Source organism: Epinephelus fuscoguttatus, linkage group LG12, assembly GCF_011397635.1.
Source record: "Epinephelus fuscoguttatus linkage group LG12, E.fuscoguttatus.final_Chr_v1".
NCBI classification, from domain to species: domain Eukaryota; kingdom Metazoa; phylum Chordata; class Actinopteri; order Perciformes; family Serranidae; genus Epinephelus; species Epinephelus fuscoguttatus.
Window position 1 is genome coordinate 31,177,423 of NC_064763.1, and position 25,530 is coordinate 31,202,952.

Here is a 25,530-nt window from a genome sequence, read left to right on the forward strand (position 1 = left end):
TGACACATTCATGTGTGAGAAGCACTTTGCTCTAACTGGTGGTGATGAAGCAGTTTTGACTATTATTTGAGCGGTTCAATCTATCAGTGCATGTCATATAAACGTTTGTTTTGTGTATAAAAATTTATCTTTAAAGTAAATACAGCTTGTATTTTAGCAGAGTTAAAAGTAAAATATTTTTCATTTAGAATTGTTGTGGAGTAGAAGTAGCAGAAAATGGAAATGCTCAAGTTCAAGTACCAAATATGTATTGAAGTTACATTCTACTGCTGGTTGTTTACATGTTTTAATAAATTGGTCCGGATGTTCATATTTGTGCACTCTTTCAATTAGAATAAGAATATTGTTGACGCTGAGCAGCCAGTTTCTCTCTACAGTCAATAACTGTATACTATGCATCTGATTACGCTTCAAAGACAAACAGCCACCAAATCTTTCAAGAGCCAAGAAAACTTTTAATGGGTAGAAACAGAACTGAGTGGCAGAGGTCAGTGCTTAACAAAATCTCATAAATAAACCAATCAGAGGGAGGCATTGACAAATCCATGGAAAAAAAACCCAAAACGAATATAACAATGGTTTCTGACAGACGCTGTGATGGATGCCGTGGGGTTAACAGCGGGCCGTCCATCAGACTGGGATGCTTCAGAGTTCCTAGACTGGGGATACGTTGACTGAACCATCAGGTAAACAACTATCCCTGTGAGTATGATGACAGCTGCAGCTTCTTCAGTGGACCTTTAACCTTTGAGAGAAGACATTCCAGCTCGCATGATCTCATCCACCAGCAAGATGTTGCTGGCAATCACCGTGCTGTAAAGAAATGAAGAGTCGAATACGAGTTTGATGAGGAAATTATGCATAAGAATTCCACATTATTGATTTTGCACTGTTTAGAAATGTGTGATCTTACCATGAATGGAGAAGCTGTTTCTTTACGCTGTAATTATCCCAAACACCTGCTTCTCCTGCCACCATGGGTTCCCCTGAAGAACAACAGGATTTAAGTAAAAAACAAGCTTGTGACAAAAGTGCATTAGAACCCTCATAAAGCATCCCTTATGTTTCCAAGACTAGGGATAATCCTGGTGACTAATTTCCCTGTCGACTAAATGAAAATTTTAATTAAGACTAGTCGACTGTGCTAAATTTTGACAGTTTTGAGTGTTTTGCCTTTTTTAGACTAATTTATTGTTCAGTGTTTGAAACACTGTCCCAAAAATATGTGCATTAAGAGCCCTTTGACGACTTTAATCGCAATCTTCAACAACCGTGACAGATTTTAAATGCCACTAAAGGACGAGACACTTTGCACTGTGCGGTATGAATGTGAACATGATGGCAAATTGCCTCGGAAATGTGGAGCACATTGGACCTTGCAGATTATCCAACAGAAATGATAGCAAGTCACTTTAAAGTTAGCAAAGTTAACAAATAATATAACATCTCAAAAAACATAAATTGCTACTGATTTCATTTTCTAGATCAAAGTACTGCCAAACCACGCTGGTTTTGCAAGAGGACATCTCTCTTATCTCCCACCATGCTGTTTTAAAACTCCTACTCAAGTTCCAGCAAAGCCATCAGGAGAAATTTGGGGTTCAGAATCTTGCCCCAGGATACTCGGACATGCGGACTGGAGTAATCGAAGCACTGATCTTTCTATAGTGATGAACCCTGCTACCTCCTGAGCAACAGCCCCTCAGTGTGTAAAAAGGCTCACACTGTCTGCACTTCTTATTAGAGTTTAACCTCAGAAAAAATAACATGAAACACATCAAACTACTATCAGAGTTAATAGTCTTATATCACTGATTGCTGCTTTTGAAAAACAGATATTGTGATGTATTATGAAATTCTTGCAGTATATTATGCAAAATAATCCTCTATTAACAGTGTGCCGTGGTTCTGACCTGTGCTGAGGTCGACTCCAACTAGCTGTCCACACTCTTTGTACTCCGTCTGCAGCTTCAGCAGGGTCTCCTGCGGGTCGTAACCGGAGTTCTGGGCCAAAACCTGCAAAGGAGGATGCATATTTAAACTCAGAGGCTGATACAGTATGAATGCTAACAAATCTTTTTTAACATTTTTCCTGTGTAATGTGTAAGTCTGTTTGTGGGACTATAAATATTATAGCATTATTCAGGAGCAAGAGATTTCTATTAGCACAAAGAAACAGTGGAAGCCTGGGGACAAGGTAAAAATCCTTCACCTTGGGGATGACTAGGAGAGCATCTGCAAACGCTTGGACTCCCAGCTGGGCTCTGCCTTTCACATTGGGCTTGTGTTTCACCAGAGCGTCCGCGACAGCCACCTCAAATGCACCTGCGCCGGACACGACACAACCTGAAGAGACAAAGAGGGGGAAAAAAATACTCAGAAAACACAGGTATAACTGTCTCGGCTCCACAAGGCAGGAACGATATGTTTAAAACTAATTGAATTAAAAAAAATTGGGGAGCTTGTTCTGATCAGCTAATACATGTAGGAGAGACTGAAACACTCCTAACGCAGAGGTAAAGACCAGAGTCACTGTAGCACAGACATGGGAGAACAGGGAGAGCCACATCAGCATCCCTGGGTGTTCGCTGTGCAAATAAAACCAACTAAATTTTATTTAAAACAAAACAAACAAAAAAAAAAAACAAACAAACAAAAAAAAAAAACACAAATAAACTGGCCACATTTTCAGTGATTAGTTCCATGATAAAATCAAAATCAAGATAAGCAGGAGAACATAAAGAAATGACTGGAGCTACTGTCTGCAAAGCAGATTTTGTTGAACGTAACATCTGGATAACAAAGTCTGGAGAGGCTTTACAGAGTTGCTTTAGACAGGGAAACCAAAGCTTCAGAAGAGGGACAAAACTAACTTTCTTTTCCAAATTGAAACATTAAAAACTGCAAGTTTTAAATGTTACAACATGACAGTCAATGCATGATAAACCATAAAAAGCATCACAGCAGTAAATATTTCCACGAAACGGTCATATGGTAAAATTTTAGGTTCCCTCTCATCTTACCATCTTCAATGGCGTTCTTGACTGCCCGCAAACCATCCCTTACGGCATCTTTGATCTGTGTAAGGGTGTGTTTGTTGGGTCCCTTCACCAGCAGGGTAACAGAGCGAGGGTTCCCACACTTCTCGATGAATGTGTACTTCTCCTCTCCCTGCAAACAGGATTAGGAGTGATTAAATACTCAACACCTTGAAATTGGAATAAATAAATAAAAGAATACAGTCAGAAGAATTCAGACGGATACTCACCAGTGTGTGTTCAAAAACCAACCCAGCGTGTCCCAAGCACTCAGGTGTGAGGTCATCAACTGAGTTCATGGCAATGCCGCCGCAAGCGAGGGTGAGCCTGCAGAGGGGAAAACATGTTTTTCGTATAACTCAGATCTTTAATGTGATTTATGATAATAAATATGCAGCTATTGACAGAGTGTTGTCTGTGCAGGTGTCCATGTCCTGATACAAGTTAAGCTATCTGACTCATCTACTGTTATATTAAAAGAAATGCATCTCTGCCTCTTCGACAATGGGTTTCTCAGCATTTGTTCAACATGTCAGTTTAAATACATTTTATGTCCAAAGACTTAAACTTAACATTTAATTTACATTTTGACCCTCAAAAAATTGTGGGAAAAAAAAACTTGCTGAATTGGCCCAGAGGGGTAGAGATGTCAGATGCAGTATAGAATACAGCAGACAGTGAGAGCAACTGGCATAGCGTGCATGACATGCCATACCCTGAAAAATTTTAGTATCTGTAATGAAAACAAAAAATATAGAAGCTGATGACATATTGTACTGATCACAATGAAGAATTTGTGCTGAAAGGCGCCCCCCTGTGGCTGAACAAAGTATGACTACTAAACCCTTTTCAATCAATCCATCATTTACTTGTCAGATGAAATCATACAAGGTGCAACAATCCTGTCAGTTTCTTCAATGTGTGCATTGAAATTTTGTCTCTTTTTCGCTGCTTCTTCTAATTTTGTGGGAGGCTTCTTCATGCTTGTTCATGTTTTCAGTCTAGCTGTGACGTTATTCTGTTTATAGCATTCCAGATGGTTCTGGTAATCCATGGTTTCTGGTTATGTAATGATTTAACTATAATTTTGTCTGCAGTTGCTTCTGTTGTTTTACAAAGTCCACCACAGACTCAACAAATTCACTGTCATCCACCAAAATTAGCAAGTATATTTGTGTTTTGTTTTTTTTTTACATGGAGGAAAACCCGCTAAAAACAAAATAAACTCCTTTCCCATAGCCTGGAGACGAGCATGCCTTTCTATGTCTAAGTAAACAGTGAAAAGCAGCATGGAGGCCAGTGAAAATGCACAGTCGTTACTTCTTTTTTTTTTTTTAAATATTTTTTTAGTCTCTCTTCCAAACTTAGTGCCAACTAATTTGGAAAAATGTTCAAGTACTGCTTGGGCAAAGAGGGACAAATTTATGGCTGAGATGACAAAGAGTCAGAGATGCTACAGCAAGGTGCATCGGAAAAGGGGCAAAAATTGGGGTGTTCACCCCTGTGTCCTGTCTCCATCACCACAGATCGGAGCATGAGTCGATAAATACCCGCAAATACCCTACAGAGTTATTTGCTTCAGGAATGAAGCTGGTGTTCTTTTCCATTCTTGTAACGAACGCAGTAAGGTCTACTTTTGCATCAGTGCTTGCCCCCAAAAACAGATCAACTACTAAATTTATATCTGAAGTAGGGAAAATGCCACATTCTTACCTCTCCATGTTCCTCCTCTTTGCCCTGCGCAGGGCTACGATGCCCTCCTTGGCAAGGGCATCCAGGGAGAACGGATCAATACCCTACACAGGACAAAGAAAAAAAATGTAACATTCATTTGTCTTCATCAATTCAAGAATCAATTTATTGTGTATTCATGTCAGTTTAGGCAAAACTGAGTTTATTCTGATCCGCTGAATACATGTAGGGGAGGAGTGGACTCTCCTAATGCAGAGGTACAGATCAGATTTACTGTAGCACAGATACAAGAGACCAGGGAGAGCTACGTTAGCATCCTTGGGTGTTCTCTGTGCACTTCATAGGACTGATTAATTTTCACTTACATGTGCTGCGTCATAAAATGCTTACTCAAGAAATTAAATGTCTTAAATCATGTGAATTTGACATGTAGCTTGGTGAAATTAATTACTGATAGGTCTGTAAGAAGAAGAAACCTGATTTTTATATTCAACTACTGACAGATGGCACTGTTAACGGATTACATAGCTTTCTGTAAACATCCATTTGTCTGCTCATTTCCTGTAATCCTTCACCGTTTTATACGACTAGTTATGCTTTTACAGTTTGATTATGATGTTTTTAAAGCACATTGTCAAATCAAACACTGTAAATGAGCTACTGTTTGAGCTGCTCCCAGTAAGGAGACAAGAAAAAACACTGCAAATGTCGTGCAGTGAAAATGCAAATACTACATGAATCCTCTTCACACGTACCTTCTGGTTAATGACGATGAAGCCCTTCTCCCCGTTGGGACAGACTTTGTTCTTAAAGCTGATGATCTTCTGCACGCGATCTTCAATGAACTTCCTTTCTGCAGCCACGAGCTTCTCCCTCTCCTCGGCACTCTTGTAGAAGAAGCCAGAGTTGACCTCCGTCTTTTCATACTCCAAGGAGACGTTGCAGGTCAGTACGTAGGCGTCCTCTACCCTCTTCTTCATGTCCGGGTGTCGCGCACCGTGGTCCAACACCAAACCTCTGATCAGCCTGAGAGAGGGGGAAAAAAGCAACAACCTTCAGATGTCTGGGACCTCAATACACCCCTAGACCACTATCAGTAAAAGATGATGTGACCAATCCTTAGTACATTAAGTACTGTATGCATTCGTTACCGGCACAACTATGGTGAAAAATGTGTTTCTTTTCAACAGACGAACCATGCACATTGCATATCTAAATATGGCAAAGGAGCTCTAGCTGAGGTTCTGAAGGGGAACCAAGCGTGCTCAACTGTTATCATATCTGCCAACACTCCTGATTTTCATGGTTTTTAATCCTTTCTCCTGCTGTGCTACCAAGTGGTAATTTGGAAATAAAATGCCAGAGTAGACTTGAGGACAGTATAATCTCCTCCACACATTACATTCAAATTGTATCACAATACCTGACTAACCAGTCTGGGGCATGAGTTGTCCACCCTGCCCAGCTGCACTCGCTCTGCCTCTGCTCTCCACTCTGACACTGAAAATCTTAAGCCCTGTTTCCACTGAATGGAATGGTACAGTAAAGTTCAGTTTGGTATGCTTTGATTCCATTTCCACTATGAAAAGTTGTGGATGGTACCAATGGAACGATTGGGTACTGTCCCCATTTTGGTCACCCCTCTGTTGGGGTACCTAGCACACAGATCTGGTACTAAAAGGTGGAGCTGTGAACTGTGCAGTCCATTGATTGGTCAGTAGCCCTCTGCTCAGGGCTGAGTTGTGGCTGGTTTTGAGGCTCATGTAACCACTGTTCATACCATTGACAGTTTTATTAGTAGACTGTAACTATAAAATGAAAGGATGTTTTGTTGCCTCTAGCAGCAGCTGGAGTCAGAGAAAAATAACTTAATTCACAGGGCCGACTGCCGGCGACTTTTAGGGTGAAACGTTAACTTGTAATGTTACTCAGTGTATGAGATCATGACGAGAATCAATCAACACACCTTAAATTTCACTGACAGCTTTGACCATCACTTTATGTTGATGTCATGTTTTTATATGACACACTTAATAGTAATGAGTGGATCATATATTAATTTCAACCAGGTTATGTGAACTGCATATATTCTAATCTGCACTCCGAGAAAAAAAAAAAAAAAAGCATGGTGGAGTGTCGCTCTTGTGGGCTACCTCAATACTAAACCCCCGAGCTTGTCTGAGAAGGACTGAATGCACAAACCTGCTATTTTTAAACATCGCATGGAGAGAGACTCTCACTGCAGCCTGTTAAATTTTGTTCTGAAAATGCTGCCTGTGTGTGTAGGAAAGAGCCACTTGTCTCTCTTGCCCTCCACAAGTGTTGTTCTGCACGTGGCCTGGATGTCAGTATGAAATGGGAAACACTGTAGGCTAGTTTTAATATTATGTTTAAACTTTTCATTAAAACACTTTGTTCATTTTGTATGTATTTCAATTTTAAAATGAGTTATGAATTTAAGAGTAAATAAGTCATTTTACTTTCACATCCCTGCATTTATGCTATTCATCTGTGGTTTAGGGTTATATGCGGTCAGGGGCTTTAAGGGTAGGCCTTTTGTCGATTCCCCAGAAAATCTCCCTCTTTTCGCAGCCTAGCGTTGGTAGGTATGTGTGTCTTGAGCACATAGCAAAAAAGAGCAGGACTCAGAGATAGTTAACTGCCTCTTGTTCCAAGTCCTTCAGCTTTTATAAATACTCACTGTGTATCGCAGTCAGTCTTGTGCTTCATCTCCATGATTTCCACCATGTACAGGTCAATGGGCTCATTGGGTTTAGTGATGGCCAGCACAGCATCTACTACAGCCTGCAAACACACACACACCAAGCACAAAAAAGATTACCACTGGAAATAATCGCTGACCACCACAGCGATTATCTGATGAAGCTGTCATTATTAGCTGTCACAATCTTTGCTGTGGGTTCACTTGCTGACTCTCAGCTCTGCGTACACTGAGCTCCATTTCCTCATGTCTCACCTCAGTGAGCAGGTCTGCCAGCTCTGCGTAGACCTTGGTCCTGAGGGAGGTGCGCGCTACGTTGATGAGGGTCTCCCTATCCATTTCCCGAGTCACCTTCACCTCCTCTAGAACAGCCAAGGCTTTCTCTTTCGCTGCCTCAAAGCCTTCAGCGATGATTCTTGGATGAAGACCCTGCAGCATAAAATCAAAAGGGAATTATGATGGGAAGATAAATACAGTTCTAAATAAATGCACACCAAAGAGATTCACATGCTAATTTTGGTTATGTCACGTGCCTGTGTGTTCCTCATCAGCGAGGATATAAATGGATGAAGGAGGAGTAGTGCCGGTGCCAGTGGGCCAGAAGGCTGTGACAGTTGTGTGTCTCTAAGACATGGGTAATAAGTAAGACTTTGGCTAAGTGCGGTGATATTTGTTGGCTGTGTTTAATCTTTTCTTTATTTTGTGTGTCCCTGCTACAGGCGGTCCGGTTCCCTTTTGGAGCTTGTTTTTTCACTGATGGTCCTTTTCCCCTGTTTTCATTTTGAATTAACTTCCTTTAAACTGGCAATTTGTTTTGCTTGCTTTTTTTTCCCTTTTTTGAAAGTTCCCCCCATTTCATTGTGTTACTCCCTCCTTCCCCTTGATCTCTGCCGGGGATGTAACAGGTTTAAAAAAAGAAAACACGGTGTATATTCTGAGTGTATAACAAAACAGACATATGACAGCAAAGCTTGTAAATAGCACGCCTCTCTCTATTACCTCTGACACGTAGAGGTCAGCCTGCTTCAGCAGTTCACCGATGATGAGAACATTTGAGGTGGTTCCATCTCCTGTGATGTCATCCTGCGCCGTGGCAACCTTCGCAATCAGTGATGCTGTCGGGTGCTGAATTTGCTGCCAAGTACAACGTAAAAAACAAGTGATGGCACAAAACTCTCACGGTTTATTGAGGGACAACAAAGACTACTTCACAGAGCCCAAGGTGACATCTAAAAAAAATGTCTTGTCAGAAGTATAGACTGGGTACTGTGGCAGATATTCAAGAGTCCAGGGAGCCGTGCTGGACATTGACAGCGCTTGGAAATCCATGGCGAACATTATAATGCATTTAAAATGTTAGCACTTTGCAAGACATTTAAAAACTTGGGGTGTTCATGTTTCTATCATCAATATATTCAAGAATATATTAGTGGTTTTGTGCCCCAATTAGGAAGCAAAAATGACACTTTTAATACCTTGCATTCACATATAAACATGTTGTCCCACAAATACTCTTTCTAATTAAACACAAACGCCAAATTCCTCATGTAATAAATGCCTCATTAAGTAAACAAGGCTAATCATACATGTAGTAGTTTGTTGTTGTTTATTGGATAAGGGACTATGCTAAATATACATACACAGTCTTAAATGGCATCAGCATAAATTAGGGGTGTGGTCGCTCCAACAATAAAGCACAATGAGGAACAGGATAGTTGGACAGAATCAGTGTCATCTCACAGTTCAGTACTTCCTTACCATCTCGTGTAACAAGACGTTGCCATCTTTGGTCAGCTTTATGTCCCCTGCACCAGACACCAGCCTGCAGAACCGAACAGGCAGGAAGGAGTTAATTTTAACTCGCCAAAGAAAAGGCTGGTTAGCTACAACCTACTGTATGTCACCAGTTAGTCAAGAAAAGTTTAAGTTGTCTGTCAGCCGTTACTACCATGTCAAGTATCTGTACACTGACAGAAATGCAGTGACGCTAACTGTTAGCAATATAACTAAAGTTCAGAAATAATTCCCGACACTGAACAATAACTAACGTTAACCGTTAACGTTAATGTTGCCAGTGATTATGTAGTTTACCAGTTAAAGATACAAGTTAACATTAGCAGACAGTGTGTGATTATGAGTCCTAACCGAGATTAATTCTGAGCATGTTAGCGTAATCAGCTAACCGGCTGATGCTAACATGCTAATGTTAGCTTAGCGGTTGTCAAGCGGATCGTGACGATGACTGGGCAGGGCAACGTGCCCCGGGAAAATCCGCTATCAGTTAGCCTGTGGGGGGGCCTAGCTGACCGACAATGTGATTCAGCACTTTGTGGCGGAGGATGACACAGCAGTAGACAGTAGAGACTTTGCAAACTTAAAATACACCCATTATAAGGTGTCTGCAAGATAACTATAGTGCGACATGCGCACACGGTGTACCGGTGAAATGCAGCTAACGCTAGCTAGCTAGCTAGCTACTTAGCAAAGGTAGCTTAGCACGCGTGCTGCACAAAGGGCTCCAGTGGCACTCACATTTTCATGGTCCCCTTCGGTCCCAGGTTACTTCTCAGCACATCCTGAAGCCCCCGGGCGGCACTGATATTAACCGCCAGGGCGGCCTGGGCCCTGGCCACCTCTGCTTTTGGGTTCAGAGCTTTCACGGCAGCCATGGCGAAGCAACTCAACCAGCGAAGTAAAAGTAAAAAGTACCGCCGGTAGGGAGTCCGCACTGCTCGGGCTCAGACGCTCTCGAAAGGAGAGTCGCTTTCCAGAAGGCTCCAACACGTGTTCTCATGGTGCCTTTAAGTACACAGTCTGGACTCGGACATTGCAAATTTCTAGGAAGAGTTGACTCCCCGTTCAAATTAATCCTCACTGATCCGATTACAAGTGATTGTACCTCAGTTTGGGGTAGAACAGATACTGCACAATACAATACTGCATAGGTTTTGCAAATAAAACTAAACAACTAATAATGATAATACAACTACTGTTGTCTAACTTACTTTGGCTATTATTATTCGTTTTGCTTTCACTAGGTCCCGTGGAGGAAGACTGCTATTCTCAGGTACACTCAACAGGAAAACACATTTATGCAGCAGTCACCATTCACAATTTCGTCGGTGGTTAATTGTGCGCTTTAAGAGTTGAGATTTCCGACATCCACTGAAGGTAGCATAAGTCACACCCTAGACGACGCGCTGGTTAAGCGTGTTACGTCACCTTTGCGATTGTCTGATATGGAAATATATGACATACAAGGAGTCCAAGGTTTTTTTTAATTAGAATTTAATTCAATATGTACAACTAATCTGAAAGCACTGCAATTCACATTTACCACATTGAGATATTACTTCTCTCCCGTCCACGTTTACGGACATCAGATAGTTTAGAATACCCCCCACTTCATTTACAGATACAGGATTGACCATATGTCTGGCTTAGTCTATAAACCCACTATGTATATCTACAATCTGACCATTTAAAAAACCATTAATCTCAGTTAGAGCTCACATTCACCCAGTTGGCATTAGTTGCTTGACAGAGGGACAGGCCAAACCAGTCAGTGTACAGCAGTTTGTAGATACTGATTAGTTCTGCAGAAATAAAAAAAAAAAAAATCTTATCATTTGAATGATCCTGTCTCCTTCTCCACTGCTGCAAGAGCCGGATATGCCACTTTGTTTCAGTGAGATTAGAATCTGGAGATGTGGTCAGTTTAACAGTGAAGATACAAACCAGGAAAACTGACTCCTTCGGCAGACTCAGCACTTCATCCAAAGATCTGGACGCTTTACTCACATATCCAGCAGGAATGAAATGCTCTGGATCAAAGTCTAGCTTCATGCTCTGACTAGTCTGACACTCAGTAGTGTGTTTGTGAACTTTAATTTCTGTGCGTTTTCATTATGAATCTGTTCATCCAGCCAAATGATTCTGAAACAAATAGTGGTACACGCTGTAATCATTTGGCTGGATCAAAGCCTTGTAAACATAAAGTCACAATTTCTAGATGAGTGTACATCTGGTGAACTTTTACTGTATATAAAGCTAGAGTCTTACCATGACCCTACAACACAGGTGTCTATACCTGTAATTATCAGCTTCGTTGTCCATTTCACAACACTGATTTGTAAACAGCACGCTCCTCTTTGCAAAACTGACCATCATCTGTAACATATAAAGCAACCCAATTCATATTGATAGTCAACTGTGAGCTCTGGGTGCAGTGTTTTCGTTGTGAGATACTGGAGGCAGGTACTGTTTGTGATCTGCTAGTGCAACAGGGCTTACGAGTCATTATTCTGAAAGACCGTCAGACATTTTCAGCCCCTGTGACCAGCACTAGAACTGCTAAATGTTTGATCTCTTCTTGGTATCTCATCACTCAAACACCGATGTTTTTGTATCATCATAAAAAAATACGACAAAGCTCTTGATATCTGACCCTGTAAAAGATAGAGACAGTCAAGAGGAGGGGCATGTCAAATTATATTTTGTCTACACAAAGCACATTAATGAATCAGTAACACATTAACCGCTGTAACAGATGCAGTTTTGGTGATTTGTTTTGAACTTCCATCACCCGAAATAAGACATTCTAGGCCCACACAGAAACGGAGAGTAAAGAAACGACAAAGAAAAACAAAAACTGAAACAGCATGTTGATGTTATGCAGATTTCCCTGGCAGTGCACACTCTGATGGTTGGTTACGCTCTCCACAGGTCAGTGCGACAGTTGCAGTGGCTGTTGAGAGGCTCCCCCGCTGTTTGTGGTTACTTCAAGGGCGAATTCTTCATGGGAATCATTATTCTAGATTCCATGTGCTGAATGAGAGGGACTGTGGGGTGGGGAAGGAACAACAGTCTTAGAGATTTCTGTGTATTGTTTCTATGCGCACACACACACACACACACACACACACAAAAAAAAACAAAACAAAAAAGGAAGGGGTAAGTGGGAAGGATCAGGTTACACTTTTCACTTGCACTTTAGTAACCTGGATGGATCAACAACCAGTCTTATTTAATTAAATTAAAATATCATGGGAAACACATTTATATCCCATGTTTAGGAAGGCATCAAGACCACCTATATACCAAGAGTTCCACACTTTCATTAATATCAGCAAGAATAATGACCTGAAATGAACACAACCTGTTGTCTTTACAGTATTTCCATTTCATGTAGACGATCACCCATCCTTGATTAGAACTCATAAACTGCTGAACAACTGTTAGATCCCTGTGTTTAGATGTGCACCACAATCCACCACAATTATGCAGCATGTCAGTTATCAGACTTGTCCCCTGTCCCCGACCTTATTTTGGAAATATGGCTTACTTACTTAAAATGTATTAAAGATGCATTATGTTCTCTTGCTCTGCCACTGTACAGATGTCCCTGATGTTTGGCTTGTTGGTAGCAAAGAGGGTAACTCTTAATGAATGGAAGGCTACCAGTACTTCTTGTTCCTCCAGATGTGTTAGGTAACATGCGTCAGGGATTCACCTTGAGAGACTTTTATACGACAAACTGGGTTTGCAGGATAATTTGAGAGTAATGGGGGCCCAACAGTTAGGCACCTTAATTCACCATCTAATAGCTGATGTCCCTGCTGCGAGTCACCATGTTTTGTTGTGCTTGGCCTGTTTCTCTTTTTTATTTATGTAATAGCTTAAATAGTGGATTTATTTTGGTTAAGTCTTTTTGTTGTGTTTTTTTTTTGTACGTTGGTTGAGTATGTTTGTAAGTCTGTTTTCATATGTCACTTTTCTAAGATGAAAATTAAATATGACAAAATACATGTAATATGTTGCTTTCCAATCTTGTGTGTGTCTAAGTATTCAAACTGGCAGCACAGTGACAGGACAGATTCTTTCATGTGACTGCATGGTGTATCCTTATAATGTGAATGTGTCTCAATTATGTTGAATAAAAGGATGCACCACTACCTGCAATGACCTAGTCCAACTATCACCAGGTCACGTGAGCAAGTCAGGTCACTCCATTTAGGCAGACAGATGAATAGCACTGGCCATAGCATATCAAATTAAACACATGATATTAATAGGACTACCTTTCTGAACATGATACTGTATACAACCACATGGCCAACATACGCTTGATCAAACTGGTGTTGTATACAATGAACTACGTGGCAAAAACCTCAGTAACATATTTTGTTATGACTTTCATTAAATTTGCTTGAATTCATTCATGTTAATATCATCATCATGATATGACTCCACTCAGAGCTGATGTTAGATTATATTGTCCTCTGCTGTCAGAAAGGTAAAGTGAGCAGAGATAAGAGGGCAGAGTAAGACGTACCTGTGTAATAAACAACCTCATCCCAACCCTCACGCCGCCAGGCTGCATTTCTGGTGTCTTCTCTGGACTGAAGGTCTTTGTAGGCTAAATGAAAAGAAAAAAGAAAAAAAAAAAGATATTGCTATATTTATACAGTTTTTACTCAAATCAATGTAGAATGCCTGAAGTATCCTTAGAAAAGTGTTCAGTTCTGAAACTTTTACATTGAGTTATACTGATTAATTTCATCACCAAAAGGTATCTGATATATTTCCTGAATAGTAACAAACTGTTGAAGGGGCATCAAAGATACACCCAGTAGTCTGCTAAGAATATTATGTACACATTTGTGCACTTATTAGCAATCCAGAGATGCATTTTTAAATGTCCCTAATATGTAAATTTGGAAACAATGCTCACCCCATAAGTGGTGAACTGTGTACAGACTTCCGATCTGTGAGAAAAAGCCTCCCACTGCCTCGTGGTTCTCCTGACGAAACTCGATCGCACGTGCCCTGCGGAGCATCAAAGGGTCGTTACATTAAAAAACATTAACAAATTTCAATTAAAGAGTTGTATAGATTAAATCTAGGGATGCCCGATATTGGATTTTGTGCCGATATCCAGTATGCCAATGTGTAACAACTCATTTGACCAATAACTGATACCAATATTAATGTATCCATTTTTTTCTCCACCTATATTTAGTGATCAAGTCTGCTGTAGTGGAATTAACAACACATTATGCATGCATAATCTTACTGTGATAGCCCACCAACAGGTGGAGACATTAAATACAATACTTTTTTAATGTATATCTAATATTCATCCATTGTGCAAAATAAGAAAAAGCATGTTGGCTACTTCTGATCAATCAATTTAAAGCTGATATTGCCAGTATTATCGTACATCCCTAATTAAATCAGTGTGAATTTGCAGGTTTTAAGTTCAAATATCCCAACATTTTCTCAACAATTAATACATCAAATTTTGATGTTACAACTTCAAAATTGTTTTGAAGCATTTTGGTTTTTATTACATTAACAGGCATATTCCCAGTCATTATTAATCAGACAGGTGCATATTGAATGCAGGATAAACAGGTAAAAAATTATGCTTGAGATTTGTAAAGTATGTGTGATGCAGTTTGTCATGCTGAGGATTCATGCATAGACTGTGTAGCCAAAAAGTACCGTTGACTCATATTCATCTGCTACAATCTGTAAAACCAATAAAATAGTAGTGAGGAAATTTTAACATGTGCATGATAATGGTAGCTCTTACCCAAACACTAAGAGAAAACTCAAGAGATTCTCAGATTAACTATAAAAATGAATCCTATTTGAGTTTCTTTTATACTAAATGTAAAAATAAGGAGCAGCATTTAAAAAGTTATGTCTCACCAGTAATTTCCCCACTCGATCATCGTCCCTGGCTGAAATAAAAATGTGCAGAACGGAGAGATGTGGAAGATAAGTTGGCTGTTTACTACAGCAACAGAGAAAAACATACATTTATGCATACTGTGAGGAAGCTGGAAAATTTTCTACAGTGTTACCCTGAGTTGGTATGATCGGAGCTCGTAGATGTTGGGTCCTGGACGAGGGACGGGTTCGTTCCAGAAGCTGAACTCCAGCAGCAGCTGGTTCCTACGAGACAGCAGCATCTTTCCCCTCTCTTTCCTGTAGTCCATAAACTCCTACAGCAATGACAAACAACAGCAACACATTACTCTGTACATCTGTCTAGGGCCTACAGACAAAAACGCTACATTTCTTAAAATACTTCACTCTGGTTAGATAGCAGGATGGATCACGGTCATAAAGTCAGATAGACTGGCTGCAGAATATCAGCTGAGGTTAGACCATTTAAGTGCATCAGCATTTTATACACACGGAACAACCAATCGCCTCGTCTCATGTGGAGGTACAGTCATAGTCGTACCCTCTGTCATCTGTTTTGGGTGGTTAGCATCCATTTCCAACTCACATAAATCTCCTTGTATTAACTAATTTGGTCAGTTTTGAATTACTTGTGAAATAATCATTCCATTACACCATGAGTAATCTGGGTTATTATCTGTTAATTGCCTAAAATTCATGTAGAAATATGCAATTGTTCAGGATACCAAATTTTAAAAAGGAAGTAACCACACTAATTTGCCTGTTTGTGATCAATAACAGACTGATTTTAAATGGTTAGTGCCCACTTTAATGAGTGACATTTATGTGGGCAAGACACCTGAAAATGGTTTCGAATTTATTTGCAATTTACACATTGCGTACTTCATTTTCATTCTAAATAATGTTATGTCATAAAAGTTATTTTGGTGAAACTTCAGGCACACAAACAAACAGAAAATTCCCCAACCTCTTGACATAAAACAGGAATCTACAATATGGACAAAGCAAGACTGGGTCCATTAACTGCACTTACCTTATTCACAGTAGACTAAAGTATTTCAGTAAATGAGCTTAAAAGATTATTGCACCAAAATTACAATCACACAGCTGGAACATCACACATAAAATGGGGAAACATTATGGGTGGAAAAATGGTCTGTGAATCTAATTTGATGGGTGCACTGCCAGAGACGGTGGCCTACAGGTCACCAACTACAATTGAACTGAACTAACCCGAGCACCCGTTACCTTATTCTGCCTGAGTTTGTTCATGACTTCGGTGAGAGCCGGGTATCCTCCCCGATATCTCCACAGGTGAACTAGAATAGAAGGAGCAGAAGAGCCAAAAATAATGCAGCTCTCGTATGTGTATCTAGATGTGTCTGTAGTTCTCTGGGCAAAATATTATTTTACATTAGCAAGTGTAGTTTAATTATTTATATCTAGACCACCTGTGATCTGAGCTGGCATGGTGAGATCGAGTGTATCAACCATGAACCTCTGGTCAACTTCCATGATAAAACACGACAGGAAGTCATTTTACCACAATTACATCTGGTAAAATGTGAGATTTCAATTGAAAAATGTTGCAGTAAAAAACAACACTGGCTTTATTACATTCACATTTATTAGTTAAGTAAAAAGAAAAGAAGACAATGCAAAAGTTCTTCGCATCATGTAGAAAAGCATTTACTCTGCTGCTACACAAGACAATATCAGCTACACCCGATTAGTATGAAAAATCCCAAGATAATGCACAATAATAATAATACGCTGAATACAGTGATCAAGCTGAAAAATCAACCACTGAATAAGTAAATCAGTTATGAAAACTGCATATTCTAAAGGTCTGAACATGTTAAAAAAAAGACACAGGTATCTCTCTGACAGTTACGACACCAAGTTTCCTACAGTGTAAAACAAAGTTTTTTCAGAGCATAGTACTGGATATTGTTTCCAGGCGCACATGCTGTGACTGTGAACATGTTTTATTCATGCAGTCTTTAAGATTACCTTAACTGAGACTGCTATTACTGCCCTGTAACATGAGAGGCATGATTACTACTGAGCAATGATAAATGTCACCACAAGGACAAAATGGACAGCAGCCAGGAAAAGTGCAGTACATTCACAGCTATAATTAACTAAAATAGAAAAGCTGTCAAAGTGTTGGTTTGTGTCACAAAGGAGGAGAGAGACAGCAATATTCTTAGGAAATGTTTGTCTTGGAGAGGAAAATCTTTAGTAAAAACTATTCATCACAGTTTTTCTGAGTCTAAGGGTACATCTCTAAACTGCTTGTTTGTCCAAACTTCACTTCAAAAGCCAGAAATATTCAATTTAAATAATTCAGAACAGAATGAAGCAACACATGCTCACATGTAAGGACCTGTTTTACTTGTTTAATGACTTGTGTGATAAATTACTGCTGTCAATTCATTAACTGTTGATTACTCAACAAAACTTCTGAGCACTACTATCTTGTCTGTGTTTTTGATTTAGCATTTTCTCTCTTGATAAGGACATTTGTTTTATGTAGACAACCTGATTGTGCAGGGTATCAATTAACTATTAAAATGCCGTTAATGCTTGTGATTGGCATTTGCACATTTGTACCCTAACTTTCAGACATGGAGCTTGAAGCGCGCTCTTACCTGCCTGATCCTGCTCTCCGTACCAGGTGTTCCATGTGCCCACAAGCTCACAAGTGTATTCAGGGTTAGCATGAATGGAAGGCAAGACGTCCGCACTAAGGGTACACACACACAACACAAACACAAATGTGTAAAAAGTCTGCACTGTTTATAAAACCAGCTCCTTGACTTGTCATCTGAATGAAGTCAATTAAGAGACAGGAACATCTTACCAAAGGTCATTGTAAGCATCAAGGCACTCAGGCTTGACATTGTGAACTGCAAGGAAACAACAAAACATGAGTGAATAATACACCAACTATCAGATTTCATGAGATTATTTTAGGACAAAAACATTTTTAAATCCATCTTAAAACAATGTAAATCATGCAGGCAGAGTAATCTTTTTTTTTTTTTTTTACTGCTGCAACAGCAAGTCACGCACAATACTTACACTGTATTTTGTACAGGTTGTTGTCTTCCTTCTTGGCAAGCAGATGAGAGTGAGCATCTTTTCTGGGGTCGACCTTTCTAACAAACAGAGACTTGAACCAGCTGTCTTCACGGAAAGCTGAGAGACTCCTAAGGTGAAACAACACATCAAAGTTAGATACATACAGCCAGCACTTCTTCGGCTACACAATGAAGAAATAAATGACTGCCAACAATAGAAAAACTGACTGACTAGTACAGCATACAATTATGCTTCTTGTAAAGCACCAAATGTTTTGGCTCCTCAGTACACTTCTGGCTTGCTCACTAACTAAAGACAGGTCCTGTTCGCTGGAGCAAACTGACCTGAGATCTGTCACAACTGTGTTTAAGTTCAAAAAGCAAACCTAAAACATGTCTTACTTTCTCAGGGCTGTGATTAGTTACTATGTGAGGGTGCACGTGGTTTGTATCGAGATCAACACATCAGCAGGTATCAGCTTGTTGCAATCACTGCATCATGACATCGATGTGTAAGTTGGCCATCTTCTAATAATAAAATGTATGCATAGAAATTTCAAAGATTTGTTTGAGGTAATTTAGAAGCTGTGTCTCCATCATGTCACATGGCTCGTTCAACATGGGGCAAAAAGAACTTTGTTGTTCTACTGAAAAATGTCTTGCTCAGTGCATATGTTAGTCACAAGTAAATAATAAAGTTTATTTTCTTACATGTTTCTGTTAAAAACCCCACATTGGGTGTCACACTGTTGTATTTTTAAGCCTCTCTCATCGTTTATGTAAAGCGTAACAAGCTTAGATGTGATTTGAAGTGCTATATGAATAAAAACTGCCTTGCACTGTGCCTCTTAATAAGACTGGGGTCAGTACAAAGTTGTACTGTATACTGGTAAGTAATGTCTGCAGCTATGAACTTTGTACAAATGTCTTAAGACTATCCAACTCATTCGTTGCTGAGAAATTCAAGCTCAGAGTACAGCAGCAAAGAAGGCTATAAGCTGTGCATACTGCACATAACCAGAGGATTAGTCTGCATGGACTCCTAAGCAGCCTTCCCACCTGAACAGTATTTCGATTTCTGCTAATAAACTTAATTTAAAAGTGCTAACAAATAGCCTACTTCATGCAACTGTTAATGTAGTTTAACAGGAAGCATTCCTGTGCCAGTTTGCCAGCGTACGCAAACAAAACTGTTTTAAATAATATAATGCATTCAAAAATATCACATTTTAGCCATACTGTTTATAAACCGCAGCAGTACAGTTGTCTTTACACACGGTGGTTGAAGACAACAACTGCCGGAGCAAGAAACTGGGCCATTCACTAATCAAAACAAGAAGTCTTGTGCAGGTATTCATTGCATTTTGACCTTGAAGTTTGGGACTGACAAAAACTCCGCTGTGATTTTGCATTATTTCTACACATAGTAAATGTCATTCTACGCACAAAACTATGAAGTACGTGAGATAAAGTGCAAACACAAGCCGCTTTGCAACTTTGTAGTACTGTAGGTTAATAATTAGCATTAGCAGAAAGTTAGCAAGTTTAGAGCTACATGGCTAATGCTAGCTACGTTACACGGGGTTCTAAACGCAGCCAACGTCCCTACGTTAGCGTAGCGTTAGCTTAGCCACCTAGCATACCGGACTTTGTCATTGGTGGTGAACTCTACGGAAGCAAAACACATTTTTTGGTTGTATTTTTACATCTGCATTAAGAAATAACACATAGAAATGTATTACCTTACGACAACCGTGACCTGCCCGTTCGCCTGGAGCCCATTATTCGTCTGTTTCAGGCCTTTGCCGACTCTTTGAAGGACTCGGGTCGCCATCTTTCCCTTGAAAGCTGTAATCAGTTGGAGGTTGTTTGACACGGCTGCAGCCGCAGTCCGGGCTGCTCCCGGTGGAGCTGACGTTACTCACACGGACGTAACTCGTCTTAAGTTTATATTCCAGAATCAGTGTGTGGTTCATTTGATAAGCAAGGGACCGTACGATATTGTACACAAAGTAGTTAAAATCACAGTTGATTAAGCATATTGAGCATTTTGATTTGACACCTGCTTTTAATTAAGACACAGAGTGACAACACAGCACTCTTGTTTTGGTGAATCTCTCTAAGGATGCTTTGCTGTGTTGAGTTATGTTTAACTTCGACTTCTAATCACAATTTACTTAATAATAAATAGGGTAGAGCTTGTAAAGGGCTCAAAGTAAAAGACTGACCCACATACATTTTCATTCACATACACATTTCAATGAATGGATACGCTCTGACTGATCAAATTCATGAAAAAAAAATACTTGATACTGATAAAAACGCTTTTGCTTATGCACCCTATACAGACTATATGTGATAATATTTTAATATGACTAATGTCTTTCACCTACAGGTCTTTGGTCTGACAGGAAGAGCACCATGCATATTTGCATACGTTTGTGAATGACATCATGTGTTCTCATTGTCATTTTTATTGTAAATTCCTCAGAAATATGTTGTGAATTCAAGACTATCTCAGCAGGTAGCAAAGAAAATGTATTTCCAACATTAACTGGCACATATGTTGATGACAGGTTTATAAATGTATATTTACATGAACACCTGGAACAGAAACATAATTGCAGGGTGACATTTAAACTAACATTACTCAATAAAACAATGCAGTTTTCTATCATGAAGTGGGAGTTTGTGCTGGCGGGGAATCAGCTCCGCTGGAGGCAGCAGAGATGTTGAGCTCCTGCAGTTTTTCTGATAAGGTCAAGTCCTCTCCCAGGCTGAGTGGAAGGTCAGTCAGAGGCTCCGCAAACTCACTTCCTTCGACTCTCTTTCCCGTCAGTGGGTCGACCACCCGGCCGACTTTATACACTATCTCAGACAGTTCATGTTTCACGTGCTTGGACCTGGCCTCAGACAAAGCCTTGAGAAGGACAATATCCCCCACAGTGCACTGTTGCAAAGGATCATGGGCAAAGTAGGTCTTCCTCTTGTTGTAGTACTATAGTGGAGAAAAGACAGCATTTGACTTATTTATATACACAGTCACTGTACAGCAATCAATCACTGATCTAAAAAGAGGGTAGCGACTTATTAATTTGTGTAAAATTTTAAATGCTTTCAAAGTTACTAAGCAAAGTCGTTAAGTTATTGCAGTGCAGTATTTTAGCAAGATTATTTATCATGCTTTTAACAACTAATTGGTGACACAAATTATTTTCCATCAAACAGTGGTGAATGCAAATCACAAGTTACTACAGCCGCACTGCTAACTCAGTTCGGCCAAATCCTAAATAACCTAGTGTATTCAATTTATAAATATGACATGAAAATTACCAATAAACAGTTCACATTTGTAAAGCTGTAAACAACAAGTCTTAAAAATTAAAACACTGTAAAAAAGTGCACCATGTTTTCAAGTGCTATCTCTTCAAAATAAAAACATGGGTCAGAAATCTTTATAGTGACACAAAGGTCAGCAGCAGTGTTAATAACAGTAACAGAAGCTGTAGTTGCCATGGTGGTTGTTGTGTGGAACTAGAGGCAGCTAAGAATACCTCCTCTCAATCAGCACTTGTAAGTTGTCTCACAGCCAAACATATGCTCATACCGTTTCCCAATGTAGCATTTAATCTTTTTTATTTCTTTTCTTTATATTGCTCACTGTTATAATCCTTTACAAGCTCTCAGATATTGTACTGCTGTTTCTTTTTAAATACATATTTCTACGCACAAGAAAGTAACTATTGCAGCTTTTATTAACTATGCTCCAAAATTATGCAATACCCTTTAAAAAGCTGTAAGAGGTGTGTGCTCAGTAAACATTTTTAAACAACAGTTGAAACCCTCCCAGGAGGTACCCTGGATTTCCAGGGGTCAAAGTTGGGGATAATGGAGACCTTTGTGGTCTGGAGAGATGATCACAGACATTGAGGACCCATTGTCAGTGGCACTGCAGTGTAGCCTTGCTTCTTCTTGTCTGTTTTACTCAATGTTGGGCATTTTGTCTTTGCCTATGATGCCCCTGCCTGTAGTTGTTGGTTTTGTCTGTTTTTTTTTTCTTTTCAAATAAACTAATAAAAATTAAGTATATATATATATAAAAAAAAAAAAAAACAGCTGACAACCTATTCATTTAGTAAGGATTTGAATGTATGCATTATTAGGAGCTTTATATGAATTCTCTAGTTTTTACCTTCACTTTTGTATTTCATATTAATCATCAATTGTCTTTTTATCGGTTATTGTTGTCATTTTGGCTTTTATGTTGCATCTTTGTTGTAAAGCACCTTGAAAAAAATCTCTAGAAATAAAGTCTCTACAAATAAAGTTTATTATTATTATTATTATTTGGGCACAGTTCTTGTGCAGCTGCTTGCAAAACAATAACATTATACACTGATGCACAGAGAAGTTTGGCATGTTTTGCTGAATGAAAGAAAAGAGTCTTGTGGAGGGACTTATCTCTACAGCTCAAACTAAGGCATTAAAAAATGGATTGTTTTGACAGCGGTACTAAAACTCTGTATCATAATGGCGCCAGTATTACAAGAATAAGAACGTTTACCTAGCTCTCACCTTCTCTGGGCAATCAACATGTTTTAAATGTGATAGAGTAAAACTGCATGTAGACATGATAGAGAAGTAATCTGATTGGTATCATGTTTGGTATTTACTTGTTTGGACAGTATACTGTGGTATTATCTATGCCACCTGTCCTTCCTGTGAATGAACACTGTAATAAGGTTTACCTTGAGCAGGTAAGGGTCCAGCACCAGCCTTGTGACTCTCACTTTGGCAGTTTTCTGCATCTTGGTCCCAATTACTCTGCCTATGATCCATTTGGCATGGACTGATGCATGCTTCACCGACATTATGGAAAGCTGTGTTCAACCCTGTGGTACAGAAGAACAAGAAAAGTTAACATTTATCCACAGCCATTATCTGACAGATGACGATTAACTGAAGGCTTAGTTTCTGGTTTACAAATATGATATTATAATAGCTGGCCTCTATCACACGTTGACATGACAAGTTGTTGCGATTTCGTTGAATCACCAGCGAAAAGTAGCCAACAGTTAGCATAGCTTTAGTTTTTGCAAACAGAAGAAAATATATATATATTTGAACTTTACTCTGACAATTACATCATCGGCATTCACATCAATGCAAAACTAAGACTTAAGCATTAATAATAACATTACAATTGTGTCAAATTCAGATTACAGGAGGATGACACACAGGGGCTACAGTTAGCTTTACTGCAGCTAACGTTAGCTCTAACTTCACGACCGTTATCATTCAAAAGCAGAAATTACAAACCACACCAACTGTATTTGACATTAATACAGATTAACACTGCATGTAGGGTAGGCAGAATGAACTCACCGAAACTACTTGAAAGAAATAATTGTAGAAGGTCAAAAATGCTTCAGAGGATGATCCATGCTGCTCCGGTCGGCTTGTATTGATGACGTAAACTACGGCTAGGAACGTGGGACATGCCGAGCGAAGCTAAGGTATTTTTTTTTATATTGAATTGTATTTCTTTTAGAAATTATATAGTTTGTTATTATTATTGATATACACCCTTGGCTTCATGGGATATTAAATATATATTATATTCTATATTGCCTGCATTGTTATATAGATTGCATCATATACATATGATGTTTTGCATTTAAATTGTTTGTTCTCTACATTCTCATGTAGAGAATTATCAACATCAAATGGTGTTTGAACCCTGGAATTGAAGCTAGACAATATACTGTAAATTAACTTATGTAAATAATCTGACTTGTTCAGTCGCTGTGAGATAGTGTTTGTCTCTTAGCGAGACACTTTCATCTGCTTCATGAAGTTTTCATTTTGGCCACCAGATGGTAGCAGACATCACTTTCTCAACATCGAGGGGAAACCTTACCTCACCTAACTGAAAGAAGAGAGGAGAAAACAAGAGATTTTAATGTTCCTAGTTAAGAAATTGGGTGGCATAAACTACAAGGTAAGCCAGAATACATAATAATCAAAATATTTATTAGCACAACAGCACAGGTGTGATGGACTCTTACCATATTGCAGCCTGCTTGGTACTGAGCTGCAGATGGTTCTCCTCAAACCACCTGATGACACAAAGTTTGAACTGAAACCAGGACTGCAAAGGAGATGTGAGGGGCTTTGAAAACATTTCACCCTAAAGGAGAAAGTAGGTTACGTTCAACAACAGAACATTAAAACTCAGAATGGTGCAAAAATATTAAAAAATTTATGTGTGAGACAATAAGTTGGTAGTACAGAAGTTGAAAGGGATCCCGATTGCAAGAATTGTTTTGCAGTCCTGTAATGTCAAGACCAAGAGTACATATTCTCGCTATCTTTCTATATTGTTTTATCATGTAAGCATGCACAGATGCTGTAGGTTGGCTAACACAGCGTCTGATTTGATGTGTACAAAATGTCACGGCAGTCCATAAGCATCAGTAGGATCAGTAAAAAAATGTCCTGTGAGTCTGAATTGAATGAAATGGGGGTGTAACATCGATGCATTCATACTGCAGTGTTAACAGTCTTGTCCCTGAGTAGGAATTGGCTGTGGCTCAGAACCAACCACAGGCAGGCCAATCTGGTCTTAATCAGAGCCATGTTGTAGTAAAGCACAGGTCTGGGTCTCTGTTTCCCATTTAAGGCAGTGCAGCATTGGTATACCTCTGCCAGAATTACAGCATTCACCAACTTTAGTCTCCTTCATACAAGAACACTGAGACAATTCACAATTTACCGACTGTTTTCGTACCGTTACCTGTTAAACTTGTTGACTGACAAATAACGTAAGGCTAAACTGATGTTGAGCAGCGTTCCACTTTATGTTGCAACCGTTATATTACATATATCTATGGGACTATAGAATAGAAAGTCTGTTTTATTGCACTCTTATGATGAAAAAAGCACAGGAGCAGCTCCATCATAAGGTCCCCCTCTTATCAAATCGGTTCAGATCACATGGTATCCAATGGCCATATTATAATATTTACCCAAAGATAATCATAGACATACTGTACCTAAGTGCAAATGCATCCAATGTTTTTGTACATGAGAGAGCTGACACGGTCAGTTATCAGCTCTGAATCGTGTGAAACCACGGCTGCTGTGACATAAGACAGAGTCCTGATAGTACATAGACTGTGTGATTGTACATGTATGTTTTCTATGATAACACAGTGACCTCTTAATCAGCAGGTTTTATATTTTCATGCTCGATTAACATGCTAGAATAATGTTG

General features: G+C 39.3%; 3 protein-coding genes and 1 non-coding gene across 4 annotated transcripts; all 4 read right to left on the minus strand.

The window, feature by feature from the left end:
* Positions 1–434: 434 nt before the first annotated feature.
* On the minus strand, positions 435–10,223 carry cct6a (chaperonin containing TCP1, subunit 6A (zeta 1)). The gene is made up of 13 exons (XM_049592645.1): positions 9,985–10,223; positions 9,211–9,274; positions 8,452–8,586; positions 7,708–7,881; positions 7,432–7,535; positions 5,486–5,756; positions 4,752–4,834; positions 3,269–3,365; positions 3,024–3,171; positions 2,213–2,346; positions 1,914–2,016; positions 914–986; positions 435–813 (listed from the first exon to the last, which is right to left on the minus strand). Exons 1-13 carry the CDS (start codon positions 10,119–10,121, stop codon positions 741–743), a joined length of 1,596 nt encoding a protein of 531 aa, XP_049448602.1. The 5' UTR covers positions 10,122–10,223; the 3' UTR covers positions 435–740.
* Positions 4,931–5,067, minus strand: LOC125899058 (small nucleolar RNA SNORA22). The gene has a single exon (XR_007450706.1). It is a non-coding gene; the product is annotated as a small nucleolar RNA SNORA22 (small nucleolar RNA).
* Positions 10,224–11,926: 1,703 nt separating the features above from the next.
* LOC125898738 (protein NipSnap homolog 2-like) lies at positions 11,927–20,172 on the minus strand. The gene is made up of 10 exons (XM_049592661.1): positions 19,997–20,172; positions 18,256–18,383; positions 18,035–18,080; positions 17,823–17,917; positions 16,417–16,487; positions 15,324–15,464; positions 15,169–15,200; positions 14,186–14,280; positions 13,787–13,870; positions 11,927–12,293 (listed from the first exon to the last, which is right to left on the minus strand). The coding sequence occupies exons 1-10, from the start codon at positions 20,086–20,088 to the stop codon at positions 12,229–12,231; spliced, it is 849 nt and encodes a 282-aa protein (XP_049448618.1). The 5' UTR covers positions 20,089–20,172; the 3' UTR covers positions 11,927–12,228.
* A 540-nt stretch (positions 20,173–20,712) lies between these two features.
* On the minus strand, positions 20,713–23,735 carry mrps17 (mitochondrial ribosomal protein S17). The gene is made up of 3 exons (XM_049592662.1): positions 23,640–23,735; positions 23,003–23,146; positions 20,713–21,252 (listed from the first exon to the last, which is right to left on the minus strand). The coding sequence occupies exons 2-3, from the start codon at positions 23,123–23,125 to the stop codon at positions 20,929–20,931; spliced, it is 447 nt and encodes a 148-aa protein (XP_049448619.1). The 5' UTR covers positions 23,126–23,146; positions 23,640–23,735; the 3' UTR covers positions 20,713–20,928.
* Between the last annotated feature and the right edge of the window lie 1,795 nt (positions 23,736–25,530).

What these genes read in the sequence shown, in the direction of transcription:
- cct6a (XM_049592645.1), bottom strand. Translation starts at nt 10,121, where the DNA reads ATGGCTGCCGTGAAAGCTCTGAACCCAAAAGCAGAGGTGGCCAGGGCC. An exon ending in CTGACCTCTACGTGTCAGAG is followed by an intron (nt 7,882 to 8,451) that starts GTAATAGAGAGA and finishes TTTATGCTGCAG; the next exon opens with GGTCTTCATCCAAGAATCAT. An exon ending in TGGTTTTTGAACACACACTG is followed by an intron (nt 3,172 to 3,268) that starts GTGAGTATCCGT and finishes TCCTGTTTGCAG; the next exon opens with GGAGAGGAGAAGTACACATT.
- LOC125898738 (XM_049592661.1), bottom strand. Translation starts at nt 20,088, where the DNA reads ATGGCGACCCGAGTCCTTCAAAGAGTCGGCAAAGGCCTGAAACAGACG. An exon ending in CAACCTGTACAAAATACAGT is followed by an intron (nt 18,081 to 18,255) that starts GTAAGTATTGTG and finishes GTTTCCTTGCAG; the next exon opens with TTCACAATGTCAAGCCTGAG. An exon ending in ACAAACTCAGGCAGAATAAG is followed by an intron (nt 15,465 to 16,416) that starts GTAACGGGTGCT and finishes TCATTGCTGTAG; the next exon opens with GAGTTTATGGACTACAGGAA.
- mrps17 (XM_049592662.1), bottom strand. Translation starts at nt 23,125, where the DNA reads ATGTCGGTGAAGCATGCATCAGTCCATGCCAAATGGATCATAGGCAGA. An exon ending in TGGACCCTTACCTGCTCAAG is followed by an intron (nt 21,253 to 23,002) that starts GTAAACCTTATT and finishes TCTCCACTATAG; the next exon opens with TACTACAACAAGAGGAAGAC.